The 12,601-nt window shown below is 42.4% G+C and overlaps 1 protein-coding gene across 4 annotated transcripts in view; it reads left to right on the top strand.

Moving 5' to 3' along the window:
- LOC135525606 (mitotic deacetylase-associated SANT domain protein-like) overlaps positions 1-12,311 on the top strand; it is a 45,408-nt gene extending 33,097 nt beyond the window's left edge. For 2 of the 4 annotated variants that reach the window (XM_064953325.1, XM_064953326.1), the window contains exons 9-13: positions 275-363; positions 2,872-3,015; positions 4,388-4,513; positions 5,259-5,452; positions 8,043-12,311. In XM_064953325.1, the coding sequence (XP_064809397.1) occupies positions 275-363; positions 2,872-3,015; positions 4,388-4,513; positions 5,259-5,452; positions 8,043-8,292 (803 nt within the window). In that variant the 3' untranslated portion in view covers positions 8,293-12,311. Of the gene's footprint in view, positions 1-274; positions 364-2,871; positions 3,016-4,387; positions 4,514-5,258; positions 5,453-8,042 lie in introns of those variants that run through there. The other 2 variants (XM_064953327.1, XM_064953328.1) reach the window with 2 other exon arrangements.
- Positions 12,312-12,601: the final 290 nt, after the last annotated feature.

Below are 12,601 nucleotides of genomic sequence, written 5' to 3'. Positions count from 1 at the left end.
GTGTGTGTGTGTGTGTGTGTGTGTGTGTGTGTGTGTGTGTGTGTGTGTGTGTGTGTGTGTGTGTGTGTGTGTGTGTGTGTGTGTGTGTGTGTGTGTGTGTGTGTGTGCGTGCGTGCGTGCGTGTGTGTGTGTCCACCCTGTGCATACAGAAGCAGACAGTCACCAGTCAATGTCTGTCCATCTAATTCCCCGCCACTCTTTTGTCTGTTTTTTCTCTTTCTTTCTCTCTCTCTTTCTTTCTCTCTCGTTTTCTCTCATTCTCGCTCTCTCTCAGGGTCAGACAGCTGGACCCCAGTAGAGAGAAGTTGCTTTAACAAAGGGATCGCTGCCTATAAGAAAGACTTCTTCATGGTCCAGAAACTGGTATGTACCAGTCCATGTACAGTACCAGTCAAACGTTTGTACACACCTACTCATTCTAGTGTTTTTAGTTTTTATATTTTCTACATTGTAGAATAATAGTGAAGACATTTACAACGATGAAATATCAGATATAGAATCATGTAGTAACCAAAAAGTGTTAAAAAAATCAAAATATACTCTAACGACCCAGGGTTTATAAGCGCGGAAATCGACTCTGCCACACGCGCATGCTTTTACGGCACAGTCGATAGCGCTCCGGACCTCGGGCTCGAAGGTCGAGGGTTCGAGACCTGCTCCCTGCTGTTTCATTACAATATTTTATACTTGAGATTCTTCAAAGTTGCTACCGTTTGCCTTGAGGACAGCTTTGCACACTTTTGGCATTCTCTCAACCATCTTCATGAGGTAGTCCCCTGGAATGCATTTCAATTAACAGGTGTGCCCTGTTGAAAGTTAATTGAATTTGTTTGAGCCAATCGGTTGTGTTGTGACAAGGTAGTGTTGGTATACAGAAGACAGCCCTATTTGGTAAAAGACCAAGTCCATATTATGGCAAGATCCAGAGTTACCTCTGCTGCAGAGGATACGTTCGTTAGAGTTACCAGCCTCAGAAATTGCAGCCCAAATAAATGCTTCACAGAGTTCAAGTAATAGACACATCTCAACATCAACTGTTCAGAGGAGACTGCATGAATCAGGCCTTCATGATCAAATTGCTGCAAAGAAACCACTACTAAAGGACACCAATAAGAAGAAGAGACTTGCTTGGACCAAGAAACACAAGAAATTGACATTAAACCAGTGGAAATCTGTCCTTTTTGGTTCCAACCATCGTGTCTTTGTGAGACGCAGAGTATGTGAACGGATGATCTCCCCATGTGTGGTTCCCACCGTGAAGCATGGAGGAGGAGGTGTGATGGTATGGGCTGCAAGAGTGACAATGAGAATACACAAGTCAACTGAGGGTTTTGATAAATCTGTTCCCATTCAGAATTCCTACGTGATTACTGTAATACGATGAAAGGTTACTTAATAAATCCTCTCTAGGGTATGTGGGACGCTAGCATCCCACCTGGCCAACATCCAGTGAGATTGCAGAGCGCCAAATTCAAATACAGAAATATTCATTGTAAAAATTCAGAAAATATACAACTATTTTACATAGGTTTAAAGATTAACTTCTTGTGAATCCAACCACGGTGTCAGATTTAAAACATGCTTTACGGCAAAAGCATACCTTACGATTATTTGAGAACATCGCCCAGCAGACAAATCATTACAAACAGTAACCAGCCAAGTAGAAGAGTTACACAAGTCAGAAATAGAGATAAAATTAATCACTTACCTTTGATGATCTTCATATGGTTGCACTTAGAAGGCATTCAATTATTTAATAAATGTTCCTTTTGTTCGATAAAGTCTCTCTTTATATCCAAAAACCTCTGTTTTGTTTGCGCGTTTTCTTCAGTAATCCACAGGCTCAAATGCAGTCACAACAGTCAGACAAAAACAATCCTAATTGTATCCGTAAAGTTCATAGAAACATGTCAAACGATGTTTATATTCAATCCTCAGGTTGTTTTTAGCCTAAATAATCGATAATATTTCAACCGGACAATAACGTTGTCAATATAAAAGGTAAACAAGAAAGGCACTCTCTCGGTCGCGCACATGAAAAAGCTCTGTGACACGGCAGGGTCCACTCATTCATACTGCCCTTGCACACTCGTTTTTCAGAATACAAGCCTGAAACAATTTTTAAAGACTGTTGACATTTGAGTCCTAAGTCAATGGATACTGTAATGACATTGAATAGAAAACTACAATAAACTACTACTTCCTGAATGGATTTTTCTCAGGTGTTCACCTGCCAAATCAGTTCTGTTATACTCACAGAGACTATTTTAGCAGTTTTGAGTGTTTTCTATCTAAATCTACCAATTATATGCATATCCTATCTTCTGGGCCTGAGTAGAAGGCAGGGAAGGGCAGGGAAAAGGCTAGTATCGCCGTCCGGGAGATCAGGAAATAGGTTGATAACAGGAAACCCGATAGGCTGAAGTACAGGCAGGGAATAGGCAAAAGGCTTCGCTAGTAAGACAGGCAAAACTATCATACACAGGAGGAGTAAATCACTGGAAAAACAGAGCTCCGAAAGACGTGTCACAAAACAAACAATACCTCACAGTGATGGAGAGCAAAGAACTGAACTGAATAGTGTGTGATAATGACATACAGGTGTGTGAACAGGTGATCAGAATTCAGGTGATTGGGATCTGGAGAGTGAGCTGCATTCAGGGGATCTATGTGTTTGAGAGTGTGAGTTGGAAGCAGACGTTACAGATACATTAGTTGACAATACAAAATAGAGATTTAAAAGCCACATGGTGGACCACTCAAATAGAGTTTTGAGACTCTATAAGCAGGAAAACACAGTACAATATGTTAAAACATGTACTAGGCGTAGATATGAAGTGTCTGTTGATGTGTATGTGTCTGGTGGTTCAGGTAAGCACTAAGACGGTGGCTCAGTGTGTGGAGTTCTACTACAGCTATAAGAGGCAGGTGAAGACGGGTCGGAACGGAGCTCTGATCTACGGAGACATGGACCCACCTGAGAGCAGGAACACTGAGGAGGAGCTGGACCACAAGGTGAGTTGATTGACTACCTACAAAAGGATGTTATAACACATTCACAAGCAGTACATAAGCATTTACAGATTCTATAAACAATCCATCCCTTTACCAACAGATACAACACTACATAAGCAATATTTGTACAATAATTGTTGTCTTCAATGTTCCCTCCAAAAAACTGTAGGTCTACTGAGTGCAAACTTGAAAATTCTGTACAACTTCCGGCGCGTGTTGAATGTGAACACTGAGGCAGTACCCGCTTTAAGTTACAGTTTTAAACGTGGCCATGTGGGCTACTGTGGCTATTTTATCATAATGTTGGCCTACCAATGTGGCCTACCATCAAAAGCAATGGAGAAAATGCATTCCATAACATTTTAACATGGAAATAGCTGTTCTATCATTTAGCCTACATTAGCAGCCAATGTGTGGTGTCAATGTAGGCCTACATTCCATATGACTTTTGAAAGAAACATGCAGGGCTTGACATGAACCTGTTTATCCACTTGACCTTCAGGTAAGGAGGTGACTGAAAATGTTGTTGCGTTGTTTGATACCAGAAACCACTTTACAAAATAAAATCAATTATTATTCCCATACCACTATTACAGAGAATCAGACTAATTATACTACCCTCTGCCTATTGGCTACTTAGCTTATTCAAGCCTGTCTCAAAAATGCAACACTGGCCCTTTAAGACACACAAAAAACTATAACTGGCTCACTTTTCTAAGATGGGTAGAAATGTACACATTTTGTGCTCTTGCAGGAAGCAATCACTCCCCCATTGCTGACTACAAATGATCTATAACCGAGCTAATAATTCACTAACTAGCAAAGGATATGAACAGATGAACAAATGTGCACATGTTGCTACATGTTGCTCTCTCTTTGATCTCAAAACAAGCACATCTACTGATGACCGCTCATGCTGTAAACACAGTCCAGATCAAAGTGAATGGCACAGATCCATATATGGCAATGGTCTATTTGCATATAGGCCTACTGCAGCTCTGATTGGTTATGGCACACCGGTCTGTGTAGAGTACGGGCTTGACTTGTGCCTGTCAATAGAATCCGACTCCGATGTGTTCTGCCTACAACAAAATCTTTTGCATAGTTAGTTTTGCATTCTATAGTATTTTATAGTTTGTTTTGTTTCGGTATGTTCCATTGAAAGTGGCTAACATTGTGTTGATTCTATCACAATTCCAACAGTAAAGGGAAACATTTATAGTGTTAACTGACGGGGAAAACTCTAGAAAGTTCAGTAAAGTTCAATATCATGCTTCTCTGCGCGGTCTGATATTTCTTCTGCACGGCAGGCCCGAGGGAACATTTCTTATCTTTCTCCTTCTCTCTCTCTCTCTCTCTCTCGCTCTCTCAGAGCTGTCAGAGATTAGAATCTCGGAAGGAAGAGGAAGACAACAGGAATTGGGAGGGGTCAGTTGACAGAAAGCACCAGGGCTCCAGTCCAAGCAGGGTGACACAGACGTTACAGGCCACAGAGAACGTGAGTGGGAGACTCAGGGGGACTGTGTGTTGGAACGGAGGAGACGCTGACTAGAAGATGAATGATCATTTTCGTGGCTGTATGTGTTATGTTTATTCTTGTGTAATCAACACTGATGCCCACATGCAATAAACAACATTTGCACTTTTGAACTTGCCTTAACTGAGTTCACAGTAGGATAGTGGATAGGGAAACCAAGCTGCAGCGTTGTTAAGTGTGTTGCTCTCTAGTGGCTAAACACTGAACAGCTGACTTGGCTGGCTTCCTCTCTCCCCATGTTGCGTCATTTCACTCTGTCAGCAAACGATGACTCATAAAACTGACCCCATTCCCCATTTTCTGCAGTTAGTTGGGTGACCTGGTAGAAAGCTATGGTTTTAAAAGGTGGCCTCTTGAGCTTTGGTGGAACATTGAGCTTTGTTATGTTTTGTATGGTCTGATGTAAAAATGTGTCAAAAACAAGCCTTATATTGATTATAATGAGTGTATTTTGTACTAACCAGGTACGCAATGTTCAGGTTAGTTTGGCTCTAGCTGGGAGGTGTGTGAGTGCGTGTGCTGACCAGAGGTGTGTGTGTGTGCAAAGCAGTTGACAAGATACTACTCTGACAGTGATCAGCTGTCATGCGCAGCTTGGCAATGTGGAGGAGAAGGTGTTTTTTGTATGCATGCCTGTGACCTTGCATCTATGATCTTTTGAATGCTTAAATAATGTTGCAAATTAAGTATGTAAATGTTTGTGCAGGCTGGAGCGGTCCTGGTGCTGAAGACACAGGAGGATGTGAGGAGAGACCAGATGTCTTCCCGGGTCAGTCACCCCCCTCAGCCCTCTCCCAGCGCCCCCTCAAAACCACGGCCGCCTCCCAAGACTGGGACCATATCCGGGACCAAGGGCCCCGCCGGACCAGACGGAGAGTTCCCTTGCAAGAAGTGTGGCAGGTAAGTGTCTGAGACATGTCTTAGAATAGAAGGTCTTAGATGGCTATAGGCAGAGCAACATGGTAGTGTCAACTGTCAAAGATGGCCCAACTCTCTATGTGGTTCTATGGTTAAAGGTACTGTATTTGGAAGCTCAGTTGGTTTCTGGTTGAAGGTACATGGAAGCTCAGTTGGTTTCTGGTTAAAGGTACATGGAAGGTCAGTTGGTTTCTGGTTGAAGGTACATGGAAGCTCAGTTGGTTTCTGGTTAAAGGTACTTGGAAGCTCAGTTGGTTTCTGGTTAAAGGTATTTGGAAGCTCAGTTGGTTTCTGGTTAAAGGTACATGGAAGCTCAGTTGGTTTCTGGTTAAAGGTATTTGGAAGCTCAGTTGGTTTCTGGTTAAAGGTACATGGAAGCTCAGTTGGTTTCTGGTTAAAGGTACATGGAAGCTCAGTTGGTTTCTTGTTAAAGGTATTTGGAAGCTCAGTTGGTTTCTGGTTAAAGGTCCATGGAAGCTCAGTTGGTTTTTGGTTAAAGGTATTTGGAGGCTCAGTTGGTTTCTGGTTAAAGGTACATGGAAGCTCAGTTGGTTTCTTGTTAAAGGTATTTGGAAGCTCAGTTGGTTTCTGGTTAAAGGTACATGGAAGCTCTGTTGGTTTCTGGTTAAAGGTACTTGGAAGCTCAGTTGGTTTCTGGTTAAAGGTACTTGGAAGCTCAGTTGGTTTCTGGTTAAAGGTCCATGGAAGCTCAGTTGGTTTCTGGTTAAAGGTACTTGGAAGCTCAGTTGGTTTCTGGTTAAAGGTACTTGGAAGCTCAGTTGGTTTCTGGTTAAAGGTATTTGGAGGCTCAGTTGGTTTCTGGTTAAAGGTACATGGAAGCTCAGTTGGTTTCTTGTTAAAGGTATTTGGAAGCTCAGTTGGTTTCTGGTTAAAGGTACATGGAAGCTCTATTGGTTTCTGGTTAAAGGTACATGAAAGCTCTGTTGGTTTCTGGTTAAAGGTATTTGGAAGCTCAGTTGGTTTCTGGTTAAAGGTACTGTATTTGGAAGCTCAGTTGGTTTCTGGTTAAAGGTACATGGAAGCTCAGTTGGTTTCTGGTTAAAGGTACCTGGAAGCTCAGTTGGTTTCTGGTTAAAGGTACATGGAAGCTCAGTTGGTTTCTGGTTAAAGGTACATGGAAGCTCAGTTGGTTTCTGGTTAAAGGTACATGGAAACTCAGTTGGTTTCTGGTTAAAGGTACATGGAAGCTCAGTTGGTTTCTGGTTAAAGGTACATGGAAGCTCAGTTGGTTTCTGGTTAAAGGTATTTGCATATAAAAGAAACATAGTCTTGAGATCAAAGCTATTCCAGTTGATTGATTGCAAAGTGTAAAACATCTGTCAATATTTTGCAGCAGGTTGACGTTTATTACCATGAATTTTGCCCTTGAGGCAGAACTGAGCGATTTCTGCTTGATGGGCCAGCTGCGAAGTCCAAATTGAATATATATATAAAAAATAAAATCATGACAAAAATAGCTTTTTGGTCTAAATTTAAGGTTAGGGTTAGGCATTAGGGTTAGCAGTGTGGTTAAGTTTAGGGTAAAGGTTTAAAATCAGATTTTATGACATTGTGTCTGTGCCAGCTAGTGACCACTCTGCAGAGCTGCCTCCAGGGCAAGATTCATGACAATAAATACCAACCTGCTGTTTTGCAAGTAGAAGTTGTTTACTCTGAATCATATGGACTAGTAGTAGTGATGTGTATTGTAAATTGGAGAAGAAACCTTGATCAAAGGGTACTGAGATATCGACAACATCTGCAGGATAACTGCCTTCTACTGGTTGGTTGGGATATGTTGAAATCTTGGAGATGTTGTTGGTTGCAAAAACACTGATTTGAGAAGCCCCCCGAGCACTTTGTGTACGTGGGTGAGTGCCTTTGTGTGTGTGCATGCGCGTGTATAACATAGTGAGAAGTGCTCCTCGGTGGTTGTTTGAGCAGGAAGGAATAAAGCAAAGTTGGACAATTTTGATAGAAGAGCTCACCCTTAGCAACCGCAGTCCTGTAATTATCAACTGTCTCCTAGCAACTGAAACACAGCAGTGATATGGCATGCCATGCCCCCAGTCTATGCAGCTCTGCCCAGCGACTAACTGTGTATTAATTATCAACACGCCCATTATCCGGGTCCTCATTGGCCCATATACTGTAGACTACTCTGCAGTATTCTGCCTTATCATGGTGTTGCAATTCATACAATTCTAGATTCACCGTAGAAAGACCATGAGAGCAGACCTTCTCTTCTGCACAAGCACTGTATGGTTTGTGAACCTAGATTATGAAGTGAGGAAAACTGATATTTCATTTACACGTGGACAAATGTTTCTCGCATCTGGACTTCATCAGTTCTCCTTCCTTCGGATTCAAGGTTCACACACAGTACAGTGATTATGTAAAGACAATGTCTACACTCCTCGAATTGAAGTACGGACCCTATTTTTCTACACCGAACAATAAACCAACACCATACAGTGCTTGTCCACAGATACGAAAGCTTACAATGAAGCCAACCCAGTCTTCTCTCTAACTTCTGTGCCTCTCCTCCTCCTCCCCCTCCTCCTCCCCTTAGGATCTTCTACAAGGTGAAGAGCCGCAGTGCCCACATGAAGAGTCACGCGGAGCAGGAGAAGAAGGCCGCAGCGCTGAGGCAGAAGGAGGCTGAGGAGAGGGCAGCGGCCCAGGCGGCAGCAGAGGCTGCAGCGTTACTGGCCGCCCGGCAGGACGGGGAACGGGAGGGGAACACAGCCGGAGGAGACAGCACAAACGATGACTCGTCTGAGGAAGATGATGATGAAGAGGAAGATGAGGACTGGCACTAAGACCATAGAGATAGAAAACGAGCCCACCCCACCTGTCTTTGCCATTATGGCAAGTGTACGCTCAATCTATCTGGCTTAGACAGACAGACAGCCCTCTCCACGGTCAGGGTGAGCGGTAACAAACAGAACAGAGCAGAACTCTGAGGCCTCAGAACCCTAGCGCCCTCGAGTGTTCAGCTACGGCTCCTAACACTCAAGGGACATTTTACGCCCTCTTGTTACGCCCTCTTGTTACGCCCTCTTGTTACGCCCTCTTGTTACGCCCTCTTGTTAAGCCTGCTTTAGCAGCGTTTTTCTCTGGGAAAAAACTGTCTTTATAAACTTTTTTTATTGTTTCATGGAACAGGATCTCCTATCTTGACACCTTCAGGGACAAGTTCTCTCACGTGTTTTCTCCCTCTTCCCTTTAACCTGCTTGTGAAGTGTTCAGGGGTTAACTCTCTCTCAGGCACACAGTAGGGTAGGAAAGAAAGCCATGCCATCTCTCTCTCTAACACCAATACTTTTCTTTCTCCTTTCTGCCATCCACCCCTGGCTTCTTCCTCTTCCTGTCAGCACTTTCAGCCAATCACAACACAGCACACAGACTCATCAGGTGGGAACTATATAGCCACGCCCTCAGCCCAGCCTTTAAAAACTAGAATAATTTGTGATGCCTGGCAATGCAAGACTACATGAACCACAATGCAACCCGGCTTGGCCACTGTTTTCTCTACTCTCTGATCCTCAGTTTGATATGTTATTATGAATAGAAGGACACCATATGAGTGATTGGGACCATGCAATATTGAAGTTGAAAGGACTTCCAGGTCATGAAAAGCCCAGATAGACTGATGTGGTGGTAACACCAAAGATGGTGGATAAATGAAGATGTCCCACTCAGGCAGTTTACCATTGAAAGAAATGGTCAGTTCCAGTCTGCTTAAGGGGGTGGCTTTCCCATAGGCACCAATGCATTAGCAGCTGGGTCTGATCCGCTTCGTTCATTGACTGTACATGAACCAGAAAAAGTGGGATGTCTCACTTCTTCCGTCTCTCGTAGCACTGCCTGTGTGGAGGCTTACCTATATGTGAAGGAAGGAACCGTTTAGAGAACAGAACACACATTGTTGTGCGAGTTTCTGCATTTTTCATGTTTGGGACTTTTTCACTCACTCAAGGCTGTCAAAAGCTTGCACAGATGCGTCGGTCCTCAGTTCACCGAACTGGTTTCATCTTAGTTTCAAGTGCTGTTCTCAGTTGGATCCCTACCCTGATCACTTGTTTTATAGTCATCATGTGGTGTTTCTCCTCACTGTCGATGCCTTGGATGTTTTTAACACTTTATCTTTGGATGAACGACAATCAATTTTACAAAGGTTCTTTTTATATCCAACGAATTACTGTTGCTTTTTTGCTTATTATATCAAATAGTTAATGTTGTTTTTTGTTAATAATATTGTTATTAATAATGTCACAGTTGTCTCTTGTATTATTGTGATTTTGGATTGTTTTTGCGGCAGGTTGCTTTGGAGATCTCTTTCTGATTTGACTGTAGTGTAGGGTTATTTAAGACATTGCTTTCGTTGTTTGTTTTGAACTGTGAGGTTTTAGAGTTACATGTAAAGACAGTCTGAGTAGAGAAGAGATGTGAAACAGAATTGTAAACGTGCAGTAGATAGAAGAACCACGTGATCCCTGATGACAACACCCCCTCTTATTCCTTGTGTCCAGATGTCACCCAAATTTAAAAGGGTTTAGGTAAGGTAAGGGTAGGGGTTACGGTCAGGGTTAGGGTTTAGGGTATGGACTCCCCAAGGATTCTGGGATAGCACTATCCACATCATTACGGCAGGAGGAAAGAGTGAGGAAAACATGATGATGATGTTGACTGTTGAATGATGTTGACTTGAATGGGTATGTCCATTCTATTTCTATAGTCTATTCTATAGAAAAGGATGTCTCTATCTATCTGACTATCTTACTGTCGACACATCTCGTTCTGCCAAGCTCCATATCTCTATCTCTATTGCCTCCTCCAAGCGCCAGATCAGACTCTATCTGTCGCCAAGGCAACAAACGAGCAGGCTGAAGATTCTTCTCTTTAAGCAGTCAGCCACAGTGGGGAGCAGAGAGGAACAGCTCCAATTACCGGACCCAGTTAAACCTACCTGGGTACTATGCACTGTGTGTGTCAGAGGAAGCTGGCAGGGAAGGCTATAGGAGGACGGGCTCATTGTAATGGAATACATGGAACCGTATCAAACATTTACATTTGAGTCATTTAGCAGACACTTTTATCCAGAGCGACTTACAGAAGCTATTAGGGTTAAGTGCCTTGCTCAAGGACACGTCGACATATTTTTTGCCTCGTCAGCTCAGGAATTCCAACCAACAACCTTTTGGTTACCGGCCCAATGCTCTTATCTCCTAGACGACCTGCCACCACCAGAAACACCGTGTTTGACTCCATTCCACTGATTCCATCCCAGACATTACAAACAGCCCCTCCTCCTATAGCTCCTCCCACCAGCCTCTTCTGGTGTGTGTGTTTGTGAGTGAGTGATGTGTATGCATTCTGGAGTGTTTGTGAGTGTTTGTGCATTCTGGAGTGTTTGTGAGTGTTTGTGAGTGTGTATGCATTCTGGAGTGTTTGTGAGTGTGTGATGTGTATGCATTCTGGAGTGTTTGTGAGTGTGTGATGTGTATGCATTCTGGAGTGTTTGTGAGTGTGTGATGTGTATGCATTCTGGAGTGTTTGTGAGTGTGTGATGTGTATGCATTCTGGAGTGTTTGTGAGTGTGTGATGTGTATGCATTCTGGAGTGTTTGTGAGTGTGTGATGTGTATGCATTCTGGAGTGTTTGTGAGTGTGTGATGTGTATGCATTCTGGAGTGTTTGTGAGTGTGTGATGTGTATGCATTCTGGAGTGTTTGTGAGTGTGTGATGTGTATGCATTCTGGAGTGTTTGTGAGTGTGTGATGTGTATGCATTCTGGAGTGTTTGTGAGTGTGTGATGTGTATGCATTCTGGAGTGTTTGTGAGTGTGTGACGTGTATGCATTCTGGAGTGTTTGTGAGTGTGTGGAATGCCACTTGCAAGTTTTCTTTTTCTAGTCAAATATCACTCTGAAATATAATTTAGCCAGTTGAGAGAAGAGGTTTTATCCTGACTGTTCACTTTTGTAACCTCAATGTATCTCTCCTTACCCTTTTTTTAATTATTATTTTTCTCCCCACAAGATTGTCATGGGGAATTGTTTGTTTTGACATGTTATTTTAATACTGTAAAACAGAATGAAGGAGGAAGTTGAGGGAGGGCATGCCAAGAATGCCAAGAAGCTGGAAGCCTTATTCACTTTCATTCAATTAGTTAAGGGAATAAAACACTTTACATTTTATTTACATTAAGAATATCTATGAATTAAACTCTATGAATGCATACTTTGTATGCTATTTTCCTATGGGGGTTCATTTCACACTAATGAGGTAAAATGGAATGGAATCTCAAGTGCTTTTTACTACAATGTAACTTATTTGGTTAAATTAGATTTTTACTACCTGTGTGTTTTTGTAATAAAAAATGGGGAAAGCAGTGTTTATTAAAATGTTACAATACTCCTGAAATTAGTGTTTTGGTCCTTTACAAAATGTGCTGGTATCTATAAGCTGACATGTTATGGGTCCAGGTTATTAGACTAAGTCCATAGAGTCACTGTTTCATTCAGTGTGTGTCTGGCTCCAGGGTAAAGTTTTCTCTAGGTGCAGATCTAGGATCAGCTTCCCCTCTGCCAATCTTCACCCCAACCATTAGTGGGGGAAATGCTAAACTGACCCAGGATAAGCGTCCTGGGGCAACTTCACCCTACACCATGTCTGTAGCTGTTATTTTACTAAGATCCACTACGGGGCAGTATTGTATTAGGAATCTTACATGCCTTTACATATCCTAAGCATAAGAGTGCATCATTGTTTCAAATTGTATGTTCATTTGTCTTTTCTCGTCTTTTTTTTCTGACCAAAATAAATGGCTTTATTCCAGATTGAGCGAGAATAATGTTATACTATGTACAATACTGGATTTACTCTTTGTATTGTAAGAGTCATTGAGTAAGTTAGACATCTGCTGCTTCTCATATCAAACTGTGTCATGTGGCCGTGTCGTGAGTCACTGGTCAGATGGTGGAACATCCAAACTGGGGGTTGGATGTTGGTCTGGATGGAACTTGGTGTGGCTGTGTGGTAGTATGTCTTTGAATTTATTTATTCAATTTTAGCATGTTATTCTGCACGTGTTCCTCTTAAATCTTTGTTCGGCTCTTTTGTTTGTC

Source organism: Oncorhynchus masou, chromosome 32 (assembly GCF_036934945.1).
Source record: "Oncorhynchus masou masou isolate Uvic2021 chromosome 32, UVic_Omas_1.1, whole genome shotgun sequence".
Classification (NCBI taxonomy): Eukaryota; Metazoa; Chordata; class Actinopteri; order Salmoniformes; family Salmonidae; genus Oncorhynchus; species Oncorhynchus masou.
The sequence above is the reverse complement of the archived record's forward strand: the minus strand, read 5'-3'. Positions and strand labels throughout refer to the sequence as shown.